The sequence below is a fragment of the Anabrus simplex genome, chromosome 1 (genome assembly GCF_040414725.1).
Source record: "Anabrus simplex isolate iqAnaSimp1 chromosome 1, ASM4041472v1, whole genome shotgun sequence".
Lineage (NCBI taxonomy): Eukaryota > Metazoa > Arthropoda > Insecta > Orthoptera > Tettigoniidae > Anabrus > Anabrus simplex.
In genome coordinates, this window is record NC_090265.1 from 495,010,229 (window position 1) to 495,036,967 (window position 26,739).

The window sequence follows — 26,739 nt, forward strand, 5'->3', positions numbered from 1 at the left end:
CAAGTGGTACTTACTGGGTTTGGCCAGATAAAGATGACATTTCATGTGAGAACTTCAGTGCTGTTGTCAGGAAAGTTTCCCAACCTATACCAATCAATAATCGTGGTCAGTTTCAGTTTTAGTTATGTTAACAGAAATGAACTGCATTATGATTACTTTCATTCCTAGTGTTCAATTACAAATATTTTCTTTACTCTTACATCAAGTTGTATGTCCAGATATTCATACAGTACTGGAGTTACAAAACTGTGTTTCTGTTATTTGTCATGTGATGAGAAATAGTGGCAGCATCCTTAACATAAGTTATTGTTAAGACAACTACTTTATAATCACAGAAGGTCATTTAATTGCACTTTATAAATATAAAATGTACACTATGTCACACCCGTCACAAAATGTGTCACACCCGTCACATGTTGTTTTATTTTTTTTGTGAAATACTGTACTTTTTTTCAAGAACTTGACGTGCTTATAATATTGAGAGAAGTGTGCTTTATTGAAATAAAATACCTATTTGGCAATAAAACTTAGTATCTAACAGAATTTTTCTAATAATTGAAATAAGTCAGAAACTCTTGTCGCAAAAGGGTCACACCCGTCACGTTATTAAAAAATTGTACTATCTGTAGTAAAAAAGCCTGTGAAATTTTCTTTTTTGCTCCAGCTGCAGACCTTACACACAAGTCAACTAAATATCAATAATTCAAAGAACTACCTACTCAGCGTAATGAAAAATTCAATTACAAATTGATGTATAATTGTGTAAATGTCACACCCGTCCATATGGAATGGCTGTTCGGTCTCACTCCACATCCTTATATCATTAGTAAAAACTGGGACATTAGTTTGTTGGATCCTTTCTTTCAACCACTTTTAAAACTTCATTCATTATAATTATGAAGAGGAATAGTGAGAGACAACTTCTTTGCTGCAATAGAGGATGGTTGCCTAGTTGTACTTCCTCTTAAAACAATAACCACCACCACCTTGCTGCACTCCACTCTTTGTTTCAAACCAACCTGACCTTCCATTCTGGACCTGAACCCAACTCTTGGTTTCGTCATATAGTTGTACTCATGCTATGAAGTCAATGGGCACTTTCTTATGACAAACAATCCCATATATCCATGGGTTGGTGCATGGTCATATACTTTCTTGATGTCCAGCAAACAATTAGAAGTGTTTTATCTTTCTCCCAATACTTCTCATAGAACATTCTGGTGACAAAAATGACATCTATAGTTGATCTATGAGGTCTAAATGCATGTTGTTCCTCCTCAAGTGTAGATTCAACATATTTTCTAACCCTGCTCTCAAGGATGGATTCATAGATTTTGGGGGCATTTGACGGAGTTACACCTCTGCAGTTGGTACATTTCTTCCTACCTCTCGGTTTTGCCACCTTGTACGTTCCCCATTAAGGTACAGCCCCAGTATCTGCCCGGTGTGAAAATGAGAAACCACAGCAAACCATCTTCAGGGCTGCCGACAGTAAGCTTCAAACCCACTGTCTCCTAAATGCAAGCTGATAGCTACCTAACACAAACTGCACAGCCACTTGCTCAGTGTACGTAAATTTACAGTAGGCTTATCTCATTCCTCTCCCACCAGCTTCCTATAACAAGTCTATTTCTAAAATACCAATAGTAAGTTATACAACAGTGCAGCTGTTTGAATGATATTTCCTACCACACTTATCCACCAGCACAAAATATGCTAAAATTTGGAGTACAGATTTGAATTTTATGGTAAAAAGTAAACTCATGTCCTTATCCCGAGGTGGTGCAGCTCTTTCCAGACACACCCCTATTGTAAGTGAACTGCATGTACCATTTCAATCACATACCCGCCCTCCTGCCATTAAATTTATGGCAGTACCGGTAATCGAGCCCCGCCCCCCGAGGACGGCAGCTAACAGTGCTAACCGTTGCGCTATGGAGGTGGACTGAATTTTAATATAACTCTCATAAGGTGGGTATCGCCTCAAAGTGTTACTCACAGAGAGTAATAATTAAATGGTCATACCTAAGTTGGTCAACACACTGCCAAAGGGACCCGAATAAACTCATGTTTGGCTAGCCGAATATTTCTTCAGATCCTGCGTTTACTCATGATTGCGAGACTTGAATATTTGGTGATACCTCTTGGATTTTCTGGAACCAACTGGTTGATAGACTCTCTGTGTTTGTTATTGCATGTTACCATTTCTTTTTGTTCTTCTTCAGTTTTATGCTTCAAATGTTTTATTTTCCAACCTCATGTTTACATCGTTCAAAGAGCCATGTGGTGTGAAAGAGGGTGCTTCCCAGACTGACCGAGGGTTTAGATCCAGACAAAATAAGGAATTGTTCACAGGTAAGTATTCGGAATATCCAGAGATGTTCAAGAACGCAAATTCAATATTGAAAGCTCTTCTGAAGAACGTGTCAGTAGTTTCTTTACAATTTGCTTTACGTCACACCAACACAGATAGGTTTTATGGTGGTGATGGGACAGGAAAGGGCTAGGAGCGGAAAGGAACCAACCCTGGCTTTGATTAAGGTACGGCTCCAGCATTTATGGGAAACCACGGAAAATCACCTTAAGGACTCTGACAGTGGGGTTCGAACCCACTATCTCCCGAAGGCAAGCTGTGTGTCAGTAGTGATGATGAAGATAGCCTATACAGCAGTTTTCAAAACAATGCAAGTTTGTGGTCATCAAGAACGGGGCTGAAAGTGAATGGAAGTGATATTTGTGTTTCATATAATGAGAGGGAATAAAGAATAGTCCAATGATATTAGAAGACTTTTCAGGAGTTCTAAACATAACAGTAAAACTTGATGAATCAGAAAACATTGAACTAGTAGTAGGAATTATTTTTGGTGATAATTTTTTGAACGTACTGTATAGCAGAGCAGACAGCAATACTACCAACCGTGCTCACCAATATTAGTGCCTCGGCTCCGCGCAGAGTGACTGTTTTGTTTACTTCTCACGGCCTTCTTGTGGATGATGCGGTTAGGGTAGTCAACAAGGCTGCCAACCTCTCTAGTTATGAACTAAGGAGGCGTAAGCCCTTAGGAGGAGAGGAAAGAATTGAAGTTAAAGTAACACAAGTCCATTTCCTGAGTAAACACCATCGTATGGATAGGTTAGGGTAGCGGTGGACAAGACCAGTGATATGTAGACAAGCAAAGAGGGTCTGGGGGCATAAACTCCCAGATTAGAGCTGCAAAGCGGCCTTAGGCCTCTAAGTTTCCCCTGTGCAAATACCATTAGTCTGCAAAGATTATGGTAGGATTAGGGCAATAGCAGCGCATTCTATGTGGACTACAGTGGTGGAAAGTTTAATTAGAACGGTATTACTTTTTCATAACTTAGATTGATGTGGGGCAATTACAGCACATTCTATAGGGTCTAGCGGTGGAAAACTGAATTACAACTTTTTTCTGTACTTTCTCAAAACACACAGACCCAGTTTCTTCAACTGTATGTAAAATTTTACTTAACAAATGTTAACTAAAACTGTTATTAATTTAACACTTTGTTTAAAAGTGCCAACACATTTTCAACATTTCTTACGAAACAATTGTTAAAGACAAATTAACCCTCCGTTGGTCGTGCCTCATTTCTTAACACCGCTGGTCGTGGGTGAGCGGAGCGCTCACCAGTAATGTAATATGATTTTTGAGACCTTTATTGTTATTATTTTTGGTGTTATTGTTTTAATTTTGAAATTTGTTTATTCTTTAATTAATTTTTTGTTGATAGGTTAAGTTAAATACAATATTCAGTGAAACAGAATACACATAATTATTTCAAACACCATGGTAAAGAACTTAATGCTTTACATGCCATTTTTAAATATATTTTTCTTACTATTCTACATGTGAAATATATGTTTACATATTTTACAGCAAATAAATAGGAATTTAACACTGCACAATGAATAACTACAAATTACAATAAAAATTATTGTTATGAAATGCATAATTAACATTCCAATAATTATCAAGTTAACATTATGTCATTGATATGTGCTTTTTTTTTTTTTTTTTTTTTCGAAAATGCATGCCCTTAGGAGGAGAGGAAAGAATTGAAGTTAAAGTAATACAAGTCCATTTCCTGAGTAAACACCATCGTATGGATAGGTTAGGGTAGCGGTGGACAAGACCAGTGATATGTAGACAAGCAAAGAGGGTCTGGGGGCATAAACTCCCAGGTTAGAGCTGCAAAGCGGCCTTAGGCCTCTAAGTTTCCCCTGTGCAAATACCAAAAGGCAGATTCGGGGTACATTTAGTTACCGTCTTCCATACCTATCTCAAAAGGGCACGTCTGACAAATACTGACAGTGTGTTGACCACATATTGGGACCTGACATTTACTGCATCTTTTCATTGTTTTCCGATTCTTCTTCTTCGGGCAGTAGGCACATTTCGTCCTATCTTGTGGCAGAGTTGTCAGCTCTTTCTGTGGTAGCCCAAGGTTTTGTTGCATTCTCATTTGAAGATCTGAATGAATGCCACTACTAGAAGCTCTCCCCGTGATTCTTGGTCAGATCTAAGCCAATGTTTTCAAGAACTTTCTTCGCGTCATCTCTTCATTCGTGTTGCTTTGGAAAATGATCTGGGCGTTGATTCCTCCTATATCCAGTAATGTGAAAAATATATGAAGAGGCCATCAATAGCACACCCTTGCTACGGTGTACAGAGTTTTCAGCTTGTCTACTACGTCCACCCCTCCCTTGGTAAGGTTGTAAAACGTAATGACTAGGCTTCTTCAAGTCACCAGAAGATTCATCGATCTTGTCAGAATCGTGCATACTTGATATTAGTATCACGTTCCCGTATTTTCGTGGTACGTACGATACTAACTAAGCATCCTCACCGAATGCAAACAGACTAGAGTTCACTTCCCTTTGCCTAGTGTTCACAATTTCTGGTGGGATTGCAGTCTTGTTCTTCCTGATGGTAGCGACAACAGTAAGATTGTCATTTCTCACAAGTTCATTCACTAGCTCCGCTGAGAGAACCAGTTGTCCATCGTTATATTACGCCCAGTGTTTTTTATTGGTTCTGTCAATCTTTTCACAATGGCACTTGGTCTGTTATCGGTAACAAACGGCCCATCCGGTTGAACTCCAGGGCAAATCTCCATATTTGAGGTGTAAAACATCCGTGAATCCACCATGGCGAAAGTCTTTGAGACCATACTTTGCTGGCTTCTTTGCCATATACTGCCTGAAACTGCACCGCCCTCTAAAAGACTCAAGCATCTCATCAACTGTGACGTACTCTCCTACGGAATAGCAAACTTTACAGCGCTGTACAAAGCCTTCAAATATTTCTCGTATCGCTGCCAATTTATCGACGGATTTACTTTCATTTCTCGTCTAAGCATCATAAAATCGGAGACAAAAGTAAGTAAAATCTCCGGTATGACATCACTAGACAAAATATTTCTGGAGCTGTCCCATCCGTCACCCACAAATCTTCAACATTTTGATAAGAAGACTTCATCACACCGGATAAGTAAAGTAATCCTATAAGAGCCCTGATTTCATCAATGTTGGTATCCACAGCATTCCTATCTCGAGAATAATTAGCTCTCGTAATGCGTAAGCGAACATTCGTATGAAACACAATTTTCTCCAACACAACATCTGGGAAGTAGAGAGCCCAAGATACACGTACTGTCTTCGCATTCTGTGCAACACGTGTGACACCTGGTGGATAAATCATGATGTTTCTTTTCTTCCTACGTTTGTTGGGACGAGGGGGATGAATATTCCACAGAGTAATGCTGAAACAACCAACATATTGAGGAGCAGGCTCGAATGGCTGACTAGGAACGGCTACGTCCCCAGAAACATCAGATGCGCTGTCGTGATCGCTGTTGTCGGGTTGCTCTGTATCTGAGTACTCTGAATCTTCATTATTGCCTTCAGCTAAGAGAACTGCTTCATCATCAGACTCCTCTAATAACCAATTACAAATCATGGAATCTTGATTCCTGACTTGTAGGCTAATATGATAAGAATAATGTGGAAGTAACACATTACACCAATGATCGCGGGTGAGCGACTTGCTCACTTATAATGCACTGTGGTCATTAACAATGCCTGGCTGCTAATGAAAGTCGTGCCGTACCCTGCAACATTGTTGGACTTGCTCAAAACATTCCAAAAGTCAGCCACTCGGTGATTAAGAAGTATAGTGCTACTTAGCTTCGCACGGCACATCTTCAAAAAGGAAAGTGAGCACCGCGCTCACCCCGCGACCAACGGTGGGTTAACACATTTCAGTGAGATTTCTGAACGCGTTTGGCAGTGAGCGTCTTTTGTTTCTTTACATAAAGCACTCCTAGTGGTGTGTTGAAATAGTATTTTGTCACACAGACACATGGTTTACATTATTATAGGTTATGGTTAGCGGAGACCGATAAGACGTAAACATGTCAAGTAAGAGGCAACAAAAGCGTTATGATGAATGAGAGTTTTTATTTCATTTAATTCTAATTTAAAATTATGCGAATGTGCTTAAAAAATGAAAGAACGGACTGTTATGTCACAACATTCTTATCACCGGGAAAATGTGATAACTGATGTGTTTTGAATTGTTTTCCAGCATTATTTTATTGCGGGGAAAATAATGTAATGCCTTGTTAATGCTGCAGTGGCAGCAGGAATTCTTTGCAGGATTCTACACACTTTTTCTTGCACTCGTGAACATAGTCGCCTATAATTACATGAAAAGTGTCTCAACATAATATCTAACAAGTAGAGGCCAGACCCTTCTGTGGTGTAGTGGTTAGCGTGATTAGCTGCCACCCCCGGAGGCCCGGGTTCGATTCCCGGCTCTGCCACAAAATTTGAAAAGTGGTACGAGGGCTGGAACGGGATCCACTCAGCCTCGGGAGGTCAACTTAGTAGAGGTGGGTTTGATTCCCACCTCAGCCATCCTCGAAGTGGTTTCCCACTTCACCTCCAGGCATATGTTGCGATGGTACTTAACTTAAGGCCACTTCCTTCCCTCTTCCTTATCTATCCCTTCCAATCTTCCCATCCCCCAGCAAGGCCCCTGTTCTGCATAGCAGCCAAGGTACTGGTCATCCTCCCCAGTTGTATCCCCGACCCAGAGTCTGAAGCTCCAGGATACTAGAGGGAACGTTAACAAAAATATTACGCAAAAAACAGTACAGTTTATTGTCTACCTGAAATGAATATAGGCCTAGGCCTAAATGTTCTCACAGTTACTGCTGGATCTCTTTCTACATATATTAATTTGTGGTAGAAAATAAAGGTCCACTGCAATTTGATTATTCATTTTATTCGCATTTTACCTTCACATTCCCTGAAACAATGATTTAATTTGTATAAAAAATCATGTCTACGGCGGGACTCGAACTTACGTTATCGCGGTTCGGAGACAAGAACGATGACCACTCGGGCACTGCTCCACTTGGAGTTGCAATTCTTCAAGTATATAGATGTTGCATTAGAATCGGGGATTCATAAATTTTTCGGAAATTATTAGGTTGCAGACCTGACAAGTTTGAGTAAAACGTGTTCGCATTTTAGTGTTCTATCACCACCATGTGGTCCGAAGCGGATCCTGCCTCATATTTATCCTCACTGTTGGAAACTAACATATTTTCAATATCGTCTAGTATCTTGTTCATTATGGCTTTGGTAATTAGAAATATATCTTCTGACAACTCTAGAAAGTAGTTATTTCTTAGTATGGGTTGTCCTTTGCCTTCTTCAGTTTATAAATAGTCTTCATACAGCAGGAAAGCTTCAAACTTATGTCTTCTACATGCCTCCATTTTGAAATTTTAGCAGTTGTTACGAGGTTTAACACAGGGCTGCTGCCAGGTTAATTTAACGCAAGTATTAACAATTTGTTAGAGTTAACAATTCTTGATGAGATGACCATTTTGTTAAATTATGTGTTAAGTCTCCTTAACAGCAGAGTTAACACTTAACATTCGTTGAAGAAACCGGGCCACATTGTCCCAGGGCGATAAAAGGCATTCTATTTGGCCTAGAGCGACAGCAGAGCACTGTACGTTTGATTCGGCACTTCTCTGCTTATATCAGTTCTATTTGTTTGTGCTTTTATTCTGCCTGGGTTGATAATACACTCTAAATTATTGTGATTGATGGGAATGACGTCGCATCTGACTTTACGCTGGCCAATAGAAATGCAAGTAGCTACTTCAGCAATGGATATCGGCAAGTGCAACTCTTTATTAAGTTATAAAAGTAAATGTACTTCTGGGGGCAGGATAGTGGATTCCAGGATATCGCAATGAACACATCCCTCCTCTAAGAGGAATTCCAAGATTTGCATAAATTCTATTCCCTAATAATGCTACTATGGTTGGTGTGTGTATAGGCCAGGAATGGCGAACCTATGTCATCACCTAGTGACACGCGAACACGATTTCAGTGACAAGCCACGTGAACATAACAATGTTTATATATGTCTTGTACTACAGACAATACATATCTTATATTGTTTCACGTCTAAGAAATGAATATCGAAAATGTAAATACTAGTTCCATCCGGACGTGCAATACAGCAACACTGCTAGATCCGAAAGTCAAGTGAGATAACAGTGTCGTTTTCTGATATTTTTGTAAACGGACCTCACAAACGTTATTGGTGCAAAAAGAACAGAAACTTAACAAAGCGACCGGATTTTTCAAGAACAGTGGACAAGGGAATTTGGACTAATAGAAAGATGTGTTGCCTGTGTTCGAAAACAATTGTATCCCCCACATTTAATGTAAAGCGCCATTTCGAGACTAATCATTCAAATGATTGTTCCATGCCAACTAAAGAAAAAAGAGGGTTCGTGTCACAAAATATTGAATATTACACAACACAAACTAGTTCTTTTGTATCGTCTTTCCGGCCAAGGAATAATATCAGTGCAGCTGTTTCCATCTGTACTACTACTAAAATGTCTTCGTTCCTTCCCTAAAGGGGAAGGCGAGCCTCTAATACGGTGACGCCGTCTCTTGGGCCGGGAGATTTGTTACGGTGAAGGAGATGCTTGGAGAAGGTGAGGGGGTTGGTGGCCGTGGCCTATACTAGGAAATGTCCCGGCATTTGCCTTAGTGCAGGAGAATGGGAAAAAACAGGAAACCATTCTCAGGACAGTCAACGGTTGGGGCCAGTCGTGAGGTCCAGCCCTGTTCCGTCTCCCAAATGTAGAGCCGCGGCCACCTCTCCTCTGCTCGGCAGGCCACCAGCCGTGGCCACTTATGGGCCGAGATCCACTCTGCATCTACCAACCTTCCATCTGTCTCACTGCATAGTACAGCATGCATGGGAAACGGCGAGTTCTTGAAATAAACTTTCTTATTGATGATTATTTGAAAACTTCCCTAACAAACAACAAATAATTAATAGAATTGATGCTTGTTGTTTAACACGTTGAGTGCCAAGCGACCCCATATGGGTACGTGAGAGTAGTCAAATTTTTGAACTTCACGTCCCCATATGGGGTCGTACGTTCGTTCTAAATCGAGAACTGTGCGAACCCATTTGGGTGCGCAGTAAGTATGTGATTCGAAGCTGTATAAGTTCTCTTCCTGCCATCTGCTGGTCGTCTATTTAAGTACGTGCATAGTCCACCTTCCATTCTTCAATTCCTGTTTTGGCGCGACCCCATATGGGTACGTCAAGAGTGCTATGTAGGGTGAAAAAGTCATTGTCTACCTCACGCACGGATTGTTTATGTAATTGTGCAGTGCTGCGAGTTTCCTTTTCTTTTTTTAAGTCGTTACTAGCAAATCGAGCAGTAAAATACTTAGTGCAAATAGTCTGGACGATATATCGAACAAGTCAGACAATGATGCAAACGTAGTTTATAGTTACATTCATGTTGAATTCAGTACAGAGCAAATAGCGATCTCGCATGTTCATCCATATTGATAAATTACAGTCTTCAGCATACACATCGCCGCTGTATTCCGGGTTTCCAAGCCAGCTGTTGCAACAATTATAACCGTCTTCAACGATATAGTCACTGGTTTCCCATATTGCACGATCATCGCTGCTGGGTTCTCTCACTCAAATTAAATGTCATACAAATAAAATTATATATTTATTCAATATTCCGTAACTACTAATTCTTCTTATAATAATATTCTGTTACATCCTAATTAACCAAATTTACATGATGTTCACTACTTTATATAACAACATTTTATACGAAAATTTCCTAACCTAAAATCGGAAGATCGCCATTTACAAACATTTCCTGACCTAAAATCGGGGAACCTACATTTTTACGGCCCCAGAATGAACAAGCTAACACATCTCTCATAATCAACAGCGTATAACGCGTCCCTGCAAAGGAAAAGGTAAGTATGACCGAGCGTCGGGACAGTAACTACTGTATAAGTACGACCCCATATGGGGGCGCGTGTTCGAGTACAATTCGTAATGACCAATATGACCCCATATGGGGTCGCAATATTTTACCTAATATACATAATAAGTTGACGTAATATATCATAAATACATCCTCATTTCAGCGATCATTTGCTTGGTTAAGCCTGTAAACGTTTTGGCACCAGGGAGTAACTCGATGTTATTAGCTCACGGCACTAGACGGCAGTCCTATGAAATTCGGTCTGGCACTCAACGTGTTAAAGGGGCCTAACATCGACGTCATCAGCCCAATTAACAGAATCAAAGGAATGCCAGCCAGCTGAACTGCTGTCAAGGATAGAATAATAAGAATAAGTGAAGAAGTCTCGGAGTAATTGAAAGCCAATTTGGATAACTCCCAGCTGTATGCAGTATGTTTTGATGAAAGCATGGATGTAACCTTACAAGCAAGGATAGCTGTTTTTTACTGATTTCCTTGCGGAAATGTGATGAGGTAGAAATGAGTTAAATTGTTGAGCATACGAACGACAACCTGGAAAGATAATGAAGCTAACTGAGGAAGTGAAGTCCATTGGCAATATTTATATCTAATAATTCTTTTTTTACAATTTTTTTTACGTTGCACCGACACAGATAGGTCTAATGGCAACAATGGGATAGGAAAGGCTTACGAGTGGGAAGGACAGCGCCGTGGCCTCAAATGAGATACATCCTCAGCATTTGCCTGGTGTGAAAATGGGAAACCACAGAAAATCATCTTCAGGGCTGCCGACACTGGGGCTCGAACCCACTATCTCCTGGATGCAAGCTCACAGCTGCACGCCCCTATCTGCGCAGCCAACTCGCCCGGTAATAATATTTAATGACGAAGTGTGTTACAATGGGAGCTTATAATTTATTTATTTATTTATTTATTCATTTATCTATTTAAAAATAACAATAGGTATTCTCAAAACTTACCTACATTGTGTATTTAAAAATTTACTTTTTGCAGTATATGCAAAATACGACCATGGAACATGTAACCAAATGTATTTACAAGATATACAGTATATCTAACAAACAAATAAATAAATAAATAAATAAATAAATAAATAAATAAATAAATAAATAAATAAATAACATATTATAAAACATAATTGGGAATTTGGAAAGGAAGTCGCAGGGTGAGGGGTTTGTAGGTTGTAGCCATTCCTTAAAGCAAAATAACGAGTGGCACAGTCAACACTTGAGAATAATAAACCAGCCTTAAAATGGAACACTAGCTGGAAAAGGTTCGCCATCCCTGGTTGTTGTTGTTTGAGTCATCAGTCCATAGACTGGTTTGATGCAGCTCTCCATGCCACCCTATCCTGTGCTAACCTTTTCATTTCTACGTAGCTATTGCATCCTACATCTGCTCTAATCTGTTTGTCATATTCATACCTTGGTCTACCCCTACCGTTCTTGCCACCTACACTTCCTTCAAAAACCAACTGAACAAGTCCTGGGTGTCTTAAGATGTGTCCTATCATTCTATCTCTTCTTCTCGTCAAATTTAGCCAAATCGATCTCCTCTCACCAATCCGATTCAGTATCTCTTCATTCGTGATTCGATCTATCCATCTCACCTTCAGCATTCTTCTGTAACACCACATTTCAAAAGCTTCTATTCTCTTTCTTTCTGAGCTAGTTATCGTCCATGTTTCACTTCCATACAATGCCACGCTCCACACAAAAGTCTTCAAAAACATTTTTCTAATTCCGATATCAATGTTTGAAGCGAGCAAATTTCTTTTCTTAAGAAAGCTCTTCCTTGCTTGTGCTAGTCTGCATTTTATGTCCTCCTTACTTCTGCCATCGTTGGTTATTTTACTACCCAAATAACAATATTCATCTACTTCCTTTAAGACTTCGTTTCCTAATCTAATATTCCCTACATCACCTGCCTTCGTTCGACTGCAATCCATTACTTTTGTTTTGGACTTATTTATTTTCATCTTGTACTCCTTACCTAAGACTTCATCCATACCATTCAGCAACTTCTCAAGATCTTCTGCAGTCTCAGATAAAATAACAATATCATCGGCAAATCTCAAGGTTTTGATTTCCTCTCCTTGGACTGTGATTCCCTTTCCAAATTTCTCTTTGATTTCCTTTACTGCCTGTTCTATGTAAACATTGAAAAGGAGAGGGGACAAACTGCAGCCTTGCCTCACTCCTTTCTGAATTGCTGCTTCTTTTTCAAAGCCCTCGATTCTTATCACTGCAGACTGATTTTTATACAGGTTGTAGATAATTCTTCGTTCTCGGTATCTGATCCCTATCATCTTCAGAATCATAAATAGCCTGGTCCAATCAACATTATCGAATGCCTTTTCTAGATCTACGAATGCCATGTACGTGGGCTTGTCCTTCTTGATTCGATCCTCTAAGATCAGACGTAAAGTCAGGATTGCTTCACGTGTTCCTACATTTCTTCTGAAGCCAAATTGATCTTCCCCCAACTCAGCTTCAACTTGTTTTTCCATTCTTCTGTAAATAATACGTGTTAAAATTTTGCAGGCATGAGATACTAAACTAATAGTGCGGTAGTTTTCACACCTGTCAGCACCGGCTTTCTTGGGAATAGGTATAACAACATTCTGCTGAAAATCGGATGGGACTTCTCCTGTCTCATACATCTTGCACACTAAACGAAATAACCTTACCATGCTGGTTTCTCCTAAGGCAGTCAGTAATTCAGCGGGAATATCATCAATTCCAGGTGCCTTGTTCCTATTTAGGTCAATCACAGCTCTGTCAAACTCTGACCTCAAAATTGGGTCTCCCATTTCATCAGCATCAACAGCCTCTTCATGTTCCAAAACGAAATTATCTACATCGTTACCTTGATACAACTGTTGGATATGCTCCTGCCATCTTTCTGCTTTGTCTTCTTTCCCTAGAAGTGGCTTTCCATCTGAGCACTTAATATTCATGCACCTAGATTTTCTTTCTCCAAAGGTTTCCTTGATTTTCCTGTATGCAGCATCTACCTTTCCCAGGACCATACAGCCTTCGACATCCTTGCACTTTTCCTTCAGCCATTCTTCCTTAGCTACCTTGCACTTTCTATCCACTTCATTCTTTAATCGCCTGTATTCTTTTCTGCCCTCTTCATTTCTAGCATTCTTGTATTTTCGTCGTTCATCAATCAGGTCTAGTATCTCCTGAGTTATCCACTGATTCTTAGTTGATCTTTTCTTCCTTCCTAACATTTCTTCAGCAGCCCTACTGACTTCATTTTTCATGACTCTCCACTCTTCCTCTACTGTGTTTCCTTCGGCCTTTTCATTTAGTCCTTGTGCAACATGTTCCTTGAAACAATCCATCACACTCTTTTCTTTCAACTTGTCTAGATCCCATCTTTTTGCATTCTTTCCTTTCTTCAATTTCTTCAATTTCAGATGGCATTTCATGACCAACAAGTTGTGGTCAGAGTCCACGTCTGCTCCTGGGAAAGTTTTGCAATCCAACACCTGGTTTCTGAATCTCTGCCTAATCATAATGAAGTCTATTTGATACCTTCCAGTGTCTCCAGGTCTCGTCCACGTATACAGCCGTCGTTTGTGGTGTTTGAACCAAGTATTGGCGAGGACTAAATTATGGTCAGTGCAGAATTCAACCAGCCGACTTCCTCTTTCGTTTCTTTGTCCCAATCCAAATTCTCCTACTGTGCTACCTTCTCTTCCTTGGCCTACCACTGCGTTCCAGTCTCCCATCACAATTAGATTCTCGTCACCTTTGACATATTGTATTAAATCTTCTATCTCCTCATATATTCTTTCAATTTCTTCATCATCCGCTGAACTAGTAGGCATATAGACCTGCACTATTGTGGTGGGCATTGGTTTGGTGTCTATCTTGGCGACAATAATTCTTTCACTATGCTGGTCGTAGTAGCTTATCCGCTGCCCTATTTTCTTATTCATTATCAAACCAACTCCTGCATTACCCCTGTTTGATTTCGTGTTGATAATTCGGTAGTCGCCTGACCAAAAATCCTGTTCTTCCTGCCAACGTACTTCACTTATACCAACTACATCTAACTTTAGCCTATCCATCTCCCTTTTCAGATTCTCTAACCTACCACAACGATTCAAACTTCTAACATTCCACGCTCCAACTCGCAGAATGTCAGTATCCATCTTCCTGATGATCGCCCCCTCTCGTGTAGTCCCCACCCGGAGATCCGAATGGGGGACTAGTTTACCTCCGGAATATTTTACCCGGGAGGAAGCCATCATCAGTACATCATTCATACAGAGAGAGCTGCATGTCCTCGGGAGGTGGTTACGGCTGTAGTTTCCCGTTGCTTTCAGCCGTGTAGCAGTATCAACACAGCTAAGCCATGTTGAGTATTATTACAAGGCCGTATCAGTCAATCATCTAGACTGCCGCCCTTGCAACTACCGAAAGGCTGCTACCCCCCTTTCGATGAACCATTCGTTAGTCTGGTCTCTCAACAGATACCCATCCGATATGGTTGCACCTGCGGCTCGGCTATCTGCATCATTGGGACACGCAAGCCTCCCCACCGCGGCAAGGTCACATGGTTCGCAGTCCCTGGTATAGGCAGTAATTTTATAGAGCAGAGAACTTGTACCACCAACAAACTACTTAATCACATTAAATTTCTCCCATGACCTTAAAGTGGACACTTAACTAGCAATGAGATGAGGTTTTTGCTTGGTTTATAATTACTGATGGTAGGCTACAGGTAAAGAAGTCATGTTGGAAGAACTACTGTTCAACTGACCCTCTCCTACAAACCCTCATGTACTCCAAGACGATGAGCCAAAATAGATGTGAACAGATACTTGCATACAATAACTTCATTTTAAACGGAGCCTGCGTGGCTCAGACAGCAGCGCGTCAGCCTCTCACCGCTGGATACCTTGGTTCAAATCCCGGTCGTTCTATGTGAGATTTGTGCTGGACAAAGCGGAGGCGGGACAGGTTTTTCTCCGGGTACTTCCGTTTTCCCTGTCATCTTTCATTCCAGCAACACTCTCCATTCTCATTTCACAGCAACTATCAGTCATTAATAAATCACTTTGGGAGTGGCGACCCCATCGTACTAATAGCCTATATCTGCTTCATTCATTCCATCCCTGACCCGGTCAATGACTGGAAAACAGGTTGTAGGTTTTCATTTTCAACTTCATTTTAAGAAACAATAGGCCACAAATGATTTTAAAAATGTATCACAATAAATGTAAGGTTGGTGAAGCTAGGTTCACTTGTTTCAGTAAAACTTTACCAGTGGGGATACAAAAAAATTGGTTAGGAATCAAACATGGTGAGGCTTGCAAGACAATTTAACATGCTACACAAGGCTACCAACTTAAGTCTGGCTTATCAGCCGCAAAGCAGCTCTCTAGTATCTCCTGTGACAGTATCACCTAGTGACAAGACCATTAACTAGTACATTCATATTTTTTATGTAGTCTATTGTCTCTGGCTTGGCATTCAAAAAATCACTGAGATCACCTGTAGGCTACACGCACTTAAAGGACACTCTGCAACAATATGCCGGACCATCTGCTTTGCTTAATTAACCCACGACTAAAAAAGCAGGTCAATTTCACTCGTGTACGCCTACTTAATATATATTAACCTTGCAGATATTGCTGTTGTATTCAGCACATGCCATGACACTAACATGTTACACGCATGGCAGTATAGTTTGTTTTATATTATTAATGTGTAACAGTGTATTAATTAGTATGATAAAATTAATTTCTAATATTGTAACATAGATATCTGGGTTATAATAATTAAGTTAGGCACTTAGGGTATTTTTTAAAATCGGATAGGCTTTTCTGAGACATTTCAACTCAGACTACTTGTGTACAAAAAGGGGTTGTAATCTTGGGTAAAACCATGACCATAAATAACCCTTTGTCCGCCTTTCGTCCATACCTCTGCCTTGGAGAAGGGTTTTAACTGGTGTTCAACAAAGCTATGGAACCTGCTGTCAGGGGATGCCAGGAACTTACCTCTTCCAAAATTTCAAATGTATATAAAGAAAAATGTAATTTAATGGAACTGCTTCAAGTGTCTGTGAGTGTGTGGGTGAATTAGTGAATGACTGGTAGAGTAAAAGGATGTATGCGAGAAAGGAATGAGTGAATGGTAGACTGATAGAGTGAAAAGAAGCATGCAAGCACAGGAATGATTGAATTAATGAATGATTAGCTATCAACAGTCAGAATGAATGAGCAGTAAGAAATTAAAAGGTAAGGGTGTATTCTGCCCAAAGGCAGGTCCAATCCTCCGCAGATGTGTGACCGAGCTGGAGTTTACACACGGTAGAGTGGCCAGTTCGTTTCCACTCCTCCATTCCCTTACCCCCCCCACCAACAGTGTGTGGCAACCCATCCAAATCATGACCACGCCCGATGTTGCTTAACTTTGGAGATCTCACTGGATCCAGTGTTTCAACACAGCTATGGTCGTTGGCAGCCAAGAAATTAAGCAGGCTAGGGATTAATATAGCCCGTGCGCCAACATATTTCTAATGTTATAAGTAAGTAGAAATTAATGCAATCTTACTTGGACAGCGTATCAGAGGAGATTAACCTAATTAAGATTATTACACGCCATTTTCATTTCTGAAGTAGCTACTTGTGGCGAAGCTATAGAGAAGAGCACTCACGGTTTAGTAACATGAGCGACCGCTAGGTGGCGCACGCCAGTTCACTGTCGCACTAGCAGCGCTGAGAGGGAGCGCCGAGAGGAACGACAATGCTGCCAACTGTTGGTTGGGGCTCCTTTCATTCCTTACAGCTGTCTTCTTGTTGATTAGCAATGGCTGTTTGTACTGGGTGTGACATTAAGGTGAACACGTTTAACGGGGGTCTGGGGGCCTAAGCCCCCAGGTAGGAGGATTTGTGGAAAAGTGAGGTTATTGTGAAGTATTTCTTGCATTTTAGAACCTCTGAATGACTTTTTTTCTTGCCGTGCGGACAGTATGCGCCGCGGCCATAGTTAAGAGCCTCTCGAAGGGAGTGTGGCTCCCGAAGGGAGCCACTGTTCTCATGACAGAGCTTGGCCTGAATTTAAAATGATAGGTTACAGCTACTAAATTACATTTTTTTCTTGCCGTGCGGACAGTATGCGCCGCGGCCATAGTTAAGAGCCTCTCGAAGGGAGTGTGGCTCCCGAAGGGAGCCACTGTTCTCATGACAGAGATTGGCCTCGAGGTGCAAAAATACCTTAAAGCTAATAAAATAATGATCTTTATATTTCGCACCGAGGCCATTTCAAACTTCCCTGGCCGCTTCGTAGTTTTTTTTTTCTGCAATGGTTGGTAACAAATTCTCGGCCTCATCCTAGGTGTCACTGACGTCATCCTCTTACTTACGTGAACCAATCACCGTTATAAGCAATGGAGTATGGCGTCTGAAACAGTATTTCTTATTATAAAAGTAAATATACTTCTAGGGGCGGGTGGGTTGGTCTCTGGCAAGCGTATTGAACACATCTCTCTTCCTCTATCATTATAAGGTAAAATTGGAATCATTTCAAGTAACATTCTATGTAATAATCGTTGAGTGCCCCTCTCTATATTTTTACCCTACTTGTATTCCTATTGGCCAATGTAAAGTGGCACGTGTTCTCCTTCGCGTGAAGAATTTTGATCATAATCCGCAACCAACCGCAACACAATAAAAACACCAGATCCTTCCTATCCTAACACCAATCGTGTTTCCTTATGAAACTAGGGGCCTAGGGTCACTTTGTGGCTTCTAACCGTCCAAACCAATGGTCTTGTCCACAGCAAGAATCCTAACCATCCACACCAATCGCAGTGGCGGCTCGTGAAAAAATCGTCCTACGTGCTACATAAAACGCTAAATACGCTGTTTTCAATCTGCAGTGCAAATAGGATCTTGGAAATATAGATCATCACTACGAACACTAGTTTAATTTCACTTGATATACACTGTAGTGGATAAATAATTGGATAAATCTCCGTATGAACTTTAACACTAACCCAGTGATAGAAAAACACGCACCAACAACATAACCGCGAGATCAAACACTGCAGAAAGCAACTAAAAGTGCTGCCAACCAACTGAATCATTGAGACCTCCTCTATTACCAGCATAATCTACCTTCTAATGCGGGATAACATTTAGGGTCAGTCCAAGATACTTTGACTCACGTACGAATTCCTTATTTTTGACACAAAAGTAAGATGGATAATTGGTTGGTTACCTTAATAACAACGTTATGTTTGCGATAGATTTCCCCCAGTTACGCTGTACATTTGAGCCCAGACGATGCTGCTCTCTAGTGGCAGAATCGCTTATCACGTTCAACATCAGGGTAGCAGGAGGCATCGATCACTTCTACCCCCTTGCGGGAGGACAAGTAACTACAGACGGGATCAGTGAAAGTTGATCCCGGTTTATGGTATACTCCACCGGCTACGGGGAGTGTTGCAAGCTTGGCTGCGCCTGCGTATTGCTTCCTCCAGGCTACAGGCCAGAGCTCATTTCACATGAGCACGAGAGGAGTTCCCCGGGAGAACAGAGCTAGGTGTTCGACAGATCTCGTCCTGATTTGCACAAAACACAAATTCATACCGTACTCAAAACAAAGAAAAGGCACCAGGATAATTGTACTGATAATAATTAATTCCTTACAGTTCCAAGCTACGTGCTGGAGCCCGGTAGCACGAATTGACCAGCCGCCACTGACCAATCGTCTTGTGCATGGCAAGATTCCTAACCATCCGGACCAATCATCTTGTCCAGATGCTATCCTAACCGTCCGCACGGCAAGAAAGGGAACAATCGAAGCATAGTTCCGAAGTACTGAGATTGGTAGCACTGAGCACTGCTGCAGAACATCCTTTCCAAGAAGGCCGCGAGCAAGTAAACAAAGGACAGTCGTTACACGTGTGTGAAAGTGTTGGCCCACGGGCTATACTAATGATAAATGGAGGCTCACCCTTTTTCCCTAGACCTTCCATATTTCTGAACAGAAGTATGGTAAATAAATAATACTAATACAAATTGTTCTCCTCCAGCTAATTATCTTTTCATGTCATTTACTTAATCCTTACATCCATGTACTAGGCCTCTTATAATCAACTGTGATCAAGTTTTACTTTTAACTAAATTAACATGTGCTTTTAATTTATGTATTTATTATTTACTACTCGTCCAACTACATAAAAACTGTCACACACTGACAAACAAAAAAGGACATTTATTATACCAACAGATAAGAAACGAGACAGAAGTGATAGTTCTTGGTGGAAGGCTGAAGTACTGCCTCAGTAGAACCCAATAACCTGCAGTTTTTCCAAAAGTTGTTTCTAGAAATAAAGTATAATCGAATAACTTACTTTTTCAGGAACTTCTTCCAAAACATCTGCACCTATATCAGTCTTGATATGATCGGTAACTGGCAAGAGCGATGAGGTTATGTTGCTAGTCTCTGATGATGAACTTCCTCTTGGGGTAGGTGATGTTGATGTGACATTTGAGATCTTTGGTAAGGTAGAGTACTGATCCTTTTCAACACTAGGAGGTCTTCGTCGTTTTAACTGTTGAGGATCTTGACCAACTGATGAACTACCTGATAACACTGTATCATGAGGCAGAGATACTGATGGAATTTTTGTAACTCCAGATGAAACATTGCTTTGTCTGTTTCCATCCGGGTGATTACGATTTGCATGTTCTGAACCACAAAGTCCACGAATCTGCAATGCTTCAGCTGCTGCGAGTAACGAATTCAGTTCATCCTGACTAACATTCACTTCACCTTTATACATAAAATCCACTAATGCTTGAACTTCCCAATGTTTCAAGTCTTTCATGAATATTATTGGATGCTGACATGGATTATGAACTAGAAGCCTTTCAAAATATGTACTGCAAGCAGACAGTACAACTTTGTGGCATTTGATCATCTGACCTTCACAGGCAAGAGTGATATCAACAAAATGTTCACTATTAAGTAAACGAGGAAATACATTTTGTAGATTTGAACTATAACTGTTCCACTTAACACAAAATTGTTGTGATGCCAGCATGTCTAAACACGAGAGCTGCCAGTTCTTTTAAGACACACGGGTTGAAGTCTGAAACAGAAAAGGGAACTTGCAATGAACATGACAAGCAAGATACACAATACAATAACATAACATTAATAAATCACCAATTAATACAGGTTTAATTAATGCATAACCATCTCCTACTCCCACCCACTACTGCCACTGAAAATTCACTCTTACAGTAACTTAGGGTATATAAACTCAATAGTCAGCAGTATTCTGTATTACCTATCACCATAACAATTACACCCCGTAAGGTACTAACACCGCGAGTGAAACTGTTGAGAAATAATTTATCAATTGCATCAACTTATCATTACAATAAATGTAAAATAAATGATACTGTAATGTAACAATTCTTAAATATATCCTTCAAGGAATCGACAGATCTGCTTTGCTTCTGCTTTCCTTCCGAACTGAATTCGATCTGTATATTAGAAACGTCACACACACATTAACTAACGTAAAATACGGCCTACTGTAAATATTTATATTCCATTTTATTTATATAAAAACGCCATTTTCCAAGTTGCATCTAACCGGAATTCTGCCCTCAGCAGCCTACAAAAGGAAGTACAATACGCACAGCGTAAAAATTGCCAGAGAAGAAAGGAACGAACGTTCCAACTAAATCATAGCACCACAAAAATAATAATAATAGCTCAAGAAATGCACCGCCGCATTCACAATTAGAAGTCTCTAATTAGCAGACATGCGACGCACGTAATGCTGAAGTTTGTAATGCACGTATCTATCAGCATTACTAACCTGAAACTGATTCCTTGGACGAACAGTCTTCTTTTTATGACCATTAAAAATTTCAAACTGAAACTGACATTTATCTTTGGAATAAATCGCGAAGCAAGAAAAAAACTTCCCCTCTCTCCCGTCAGTTACGCACTTCTCAATCTACATTGACGTCTACTGATCCAGTATGTCATACAGTCCTGCAATCTAGGGATGCTATCTGTGAACTTTCAGTGCCATTTCTTTTTCTCGCCGGGAGATTTTTTTCATATTCTCAGGAAATAAGCCAAAGTAGTTCGATATTGCATCGACCTCAGCGCTTGTTGTGCTACCTCTCGGCGCAGTTGAAGAACTACATACAGAAAGTAATCCGACTAGCTCGTGAACCCTGCAAGTTATTATTCTTTATATTATCGACAACATGAGATCTGCAGATGACGCCAAGCTATACTTTCGATTTCATCGGCGTCGCAGTTTAATTTACATAGGTATTGTCGTTGGAAGTACCGCTTCATTTTCATGTTCACCTGCATACTTACAGTTGTTTTCCTAAAATATCATGGTATCGCTTATCGTTCGAGTATTGTTTGAAAGATGGTAGCTACTTCGAGACTTCAAGTTTGTGGCGAATAAAGGCGTAATAACTTCTAGTACAGCCATAGGCCAATATACAAAGGACACACCCTCCTTCAGGTAGTTGTAAATTCGAGAAGGTATTGATTTACTGAGGCACAGAACACGGCAATTGAAACGACGGCAGGTGCTGATAGAAATAGAACATTCGCATGTAGCATTGATGCCATTAATTGAAAATGCATTAAAAAAGCAACATACAGACTGATATAATTTCATTTCAAAAGTTCAAGAATTATTATAATCAGACTCGTTTGCAGAACAACTTGGTTTCTATTTTACTAAAGGACCACTGAAATGTGTCCCACAACGCATTGTTTATTACCGGTATCATAAATATATAGGTAGCCTGTTGATGATAGCTCGGTAGCTTGACGGCTTGACGGGGGGGACCGCCGGACTGAGTGGCTCAGACGGTTGAGGCTCTGGCCTTCTGACCCCTACTTGGCAGGTTCGATTCTGGGCAGTGGCTTATACTGAGGGCTATCAAGGCTATCGGTGAAGCCCAAACCTGAATTGAGAATGATGGAAGTCTAAAGCACATTATACAGTAATGTAAGTATTTGACTCATTGTTCCATTTACAAAACATGAAACCAGTGAAACAAAGCATCGCACGTATTTCTAGGCATCGGAGACTGATATCGCAGCCCAGACTCTCGCCCCTCTCCCCTCTACTCGACCCTAGCGGCTTGCTGATGTATATCTGTTAGGAGCGTGTACCGGAGGGGGAACAGGTGTGCTCGGCTTCGGTCCATCAGACCGCCACTTCAACCATGCGTTACTCATCGTATATACTTCCTCACCTCATACTTCTGGCTTAATCATATAGATAACAGAGTGCTGATATTTCACTTTCGCTTACTGTCCGACTCGTTGGCTGAATGGTCAGCGTCCTGGCCTTCTGTTCAGAGGGTCCCGGGTTCGATTCCCGGCCTGGTCGGGGATTATTAACCTTCATTGGTTAATTCCAATGGCTCGGGGGCTGGGTATTTCTGCTGTCCCCAACATCCCTGCAACTCACACATAACACTATCCTCCACCACAATAACACGCAGTTACCTACACATGGCAGATGCCGCCCACCCTCATCGGAGGGTCTGCCTTACAAGGGCTGCACTCGGCTAGAAATAGCCACACGAAATTATTATTATACTTTCGTTTACTTCTACATACTTGTAGGAAGACACTGCAGGGCTGCTGTTATAGGAGTAATATACCGGTAGTTTTCTTTTTATAGGTATATCTGCTAAAATGGAATGCAATCTCTTTTGTTGGTTCGAATCGAAGCCGTGATCATGGGTCGGACAGCACCACTGATCTCCGGAGGGAGCTAATAAACCATAGAACGACGGGTACGACCGCTGTAAAATTTAGCTTTGTATTCAATAATAATAATAATAATAATAATAATAATAATAATAATAATGGTGCATGGCATCTGTATAGGCTTGGTGGTGTCCTAATGAGGTCAAAATGAATGGCGAAGACATCATAAACATCCAGTGCCCAAGCCAGGGGGAATTAACAGTTTGACGGGGTTGGTTCTGAAAATTGATTCGGAGCCATCGGACCAAAGGCAAGCATTATATCCATTTAGCCACAAAACCGGACTTTAATTTGTTAAACCTTAGGCTACCATCTCCACTGATCAGTAGCTTGTGAAGCAGCCTTGATAATACAGCATGCTTCTCCGTTGGCTATTGGCTGCAGCTCAAATCGGTGAAGGCTTGACGTTCACTAAACCAACCATCGAAAAGGGGTAACCTAAAGTCTACTGGTAGCCCACGTCAAAAACAGTAGAGACAATACGCGACACTCGGCGAGATATCGAGGGACAGCTATTAGAGCTCTCTCTAGCGGGTAGACCTGAGAACTACTGATTCTGTCATAAGAGAACGTGTATTTGTGTGTGAAGTTTTTGTGTTATTTATGCGTGTTCAGTGAGTTGACATAATTAAATAGTAACGTGTGTCATTCCTTGATATCTGCTCTCAACATGAGGGGAAAGGTATGTGCTGTGTTTGGCTGCAGTAACTATGAAGTACCGTAGAGAAGAATGCGCGGTCTTTCTTTTGCTGCCCTCGTATCAAGAAAATGCAAGTAATATTGTGTTTGCATATATATTCTTCCAGTGACAAAGATATATTTATAGTACTTCATAATCTTCTGATCTGCCCGACGCATACTTTAACTGGCTTAAAATGTAATACGCATATTTTATTGTATAGTGCAGCAGTTAACCTTCAATACCGATGTGTTGTAGGTGTGATCTGTGGGTTTTGAAATATCACAGAAGTGATTTGGATAAGGTGTACAAGAAAGAAGAGACGTTACGCTTATATAAGAATTATAAGATCTGTTCAGATCATTTACAGGCCAGCGACTTTAAAAATCCTCAACTATACAGCCAAGGGAATGCTACATTTTCACTCTAATTGTACGTAAATATTCCTCTAAGCATCACTATCGACAATATTTTCATACTTTTCTTTCTTTTATCCCTCTTCTCAGATTAAAGCCGGGATTTTATAGATTTTCTTTCTGTTAGTAGGATTCATGTTAAAAGGAAAATTGTCCAGCTTTTAAATGTTAATTCATTGCATCATGTGTGTAAGGAATGTGCCGATATTTTGATTGACAAGTGTCTTAATGTGATGATACAATGTTTTCTAAATGAGAAAAAAGACCAATCTAACCGTAAAGGTTCAGTCAGGAATGCTAAAGCAAAAAAAGTAATGCATAAATGAAAGATCAACCCATTTCACAGCAGTCCATTTCACATCTTGTTTATATGTCTAATTTCAGTCTTTAAATACACTGACTGACAGAGCAAATGCAACACCAAGAAGGAGTGGTTCGAAAGGGATGAAAGTTGGGGAAAAAACAGAGACGGCACGGACGAATAATTGATGTTTATTTCAAACCGATATGCAGGTTACACAATGCGCACGGCATCGACTCAGTAGGGTGTAGGACCACCGCGAGCGGCGATGCACGCAGGAACACGTCGAGGTACAGAGTCAATAAGAGTGCGGATGGTGTCCTGAGGGATGGTTCTCCATTCTCTGTCAACCATTTGCCACAGTTGGTCGTCCGTACGAGGCTGGGGCAGAGTTTGCAAACGGCGTCCAATGAGATCCCACACGTGTTCGATTGGTGAGAGATCCGGAGAGTACGCTGGCCACGGAAGCATCTGTACACCTCGTAGAGCCTGTTGGGAGATGCGAGCAGTGTGTGGGCGGGCATTATCCTGCTGAAACAGAGCATTGGGCAGCCCCTGAAGGTACGGGAGTGCCACCGGCCGCAGCACATGCTGCACGTAGCAGTGGGCATTTAACGTGCCTTGAATACGCACTAGAGGTGACGTGGAATCATACGCAATAGCACCCCAAACCATGATGCCGCGTTGTCTAGCGGTAGGGCGCTCCACAGTTACTGCCGGATTTGACCTTTCTCCACGCCGACGCCACACTCGTCTGCGGTGACTATCACTGACAGAACAGAAGCGTGACTCATCGGAGAACACGACGTTCCGCCATTCCCTCATCCAAGTCGCTCTAGCCCGGCACCATGCCAGGCGTGCACGTCTATGCTGTGGAGTCAATGCTAGTCTTCTGAGCGGACGCCGGGAGTGCAGGCCTCCTTCAACCAATCGACGGGAAATTGTTCTGGTCGATATTGGAACAGCCAGGGTGTCTTGCACATGCTGAAGAATGGCGGTTGACGTGGCGTGCGGGGCTGCCACCGCTTGGCGGCGGATGCGCCGATCCTCGCGTGCTGACGTCACTCGGGCTGCGCCTGGACCCCTCGCACGTGCCACATGTCCCTGCGCCAACCATCTTCGCCACAGGCGCTGCACCGTGGACACATCCCTATGGGTATCGGCTGCGATTTGACGAAGCGACCAACCTGCCCTTCTCAGCCCGATCACCATACCTCTCGTAAAGGTTCTACAATGACTGTCGGCTGAGAAATCACGGTACGAAGTGGGCCATTCGCCAACGCCGTGTCCCATTTATCGTTCGCTACGTGCGCAGCACAGCGGCGCATTTCACATCATGAGCATACCTCAGTGACGTCAGTCTACCCTGCAATTGGCATAAAGTTCTGACCACTCCTTCTTGGTGTTGCATTTGCTCTGTCAGTCAGTGTAATAACATTTTAAATAATTCTTCATTCATTTATCCAGAATTGCTTTAGCAACTTTGTTAATATCTCAATAATACTTTCTTTACAGACGTAATTTATTTATCCATTTTGGTATATGCATTTCCATTGATACTTGAATTTAGCGCGACTTTTCAGGTCAAGTCACTAGGAGCGCCACCGTCGAATTGTCGCCCATTTTAACTAGGGTAAATCCGTAAGTGTCGCTTATTGCCTCTACTGTATTTGCCCACGTCTTGATTCCAGCATACGTCACTGATTCTGGCTCTGTCCGGTGGGATGTGAAGGTGCTCAAATACTTCGGCGTCGTGTCGGTAGATTTACTGACACGTAAAAGAATTCCTTTGGGGGGGGGGGGCTACATTCCGGCACTCGGTGTCTCCGAAAACAGTAGAAGTAGTTAGTGGGACGTAAATACAATAACGTTATTATTTGAATGGGAATTTGGGAGAACATGCCATGAATTAATCTTACGGTAATGATTGGCATTAAAGCCTCAAACATTCTGTTTTTTTTGTTTTTTTTTATGGCTTTACGTCGCACGGACACAAATAGGTCTTATGGCGACGATAGGATAGGAGAGCCTATGAGTTGGAAGGAAGTGGCCGTGACCTTAATTAAGGTACAGCCCCAGCATTTGCCTGGTGTGAAAATGGGAAACCACGGAAAACCATCTTCAGGGTTGCCGACAGTGGGATTC

General features: G+C 41.3%; 1 protein-coding gene across 5 annotated transcripts in view; it reads right to left on the reverse strand.

Annotated features, from left to right (window-relative positions):
• LOC136857009 (longitudinals lacking protein, isoforms H/M/V) overlaps positions 1-21,415 on the reverse strand; it is a 377,513-nt gene extending 356,098 nt beyond the window's left edge. For 4 of the 5 annotated variants that reach the window (XM_067135346.2, XM_067135347.2, XM_067135344.2 and 1 more), the window contains exons 1-2: positions 21,259-21,415; positions 19,777-20,517 (exon numbers count right to left, since the gene is read on the reverse strand). In XM_067135346.2, coding sequence (XP_066991447.1) covers positions 19,777-20,469 — 693 coding nt within the window. In that variant the 5' untranslated portion in view covers positions 20,470-20,517; positions 21,259-21,415. Of the gene's footprint in view, positions 1-19,776; positions 20,518-20,718; positions 21,218-21,258 lie in introns of those variants that run through there. The other variant, XM_067135345.2, reaches the window with a different exon arrangement.
• Positions 21,416-26,739: the final 5,324 nt, after the last annotated feature.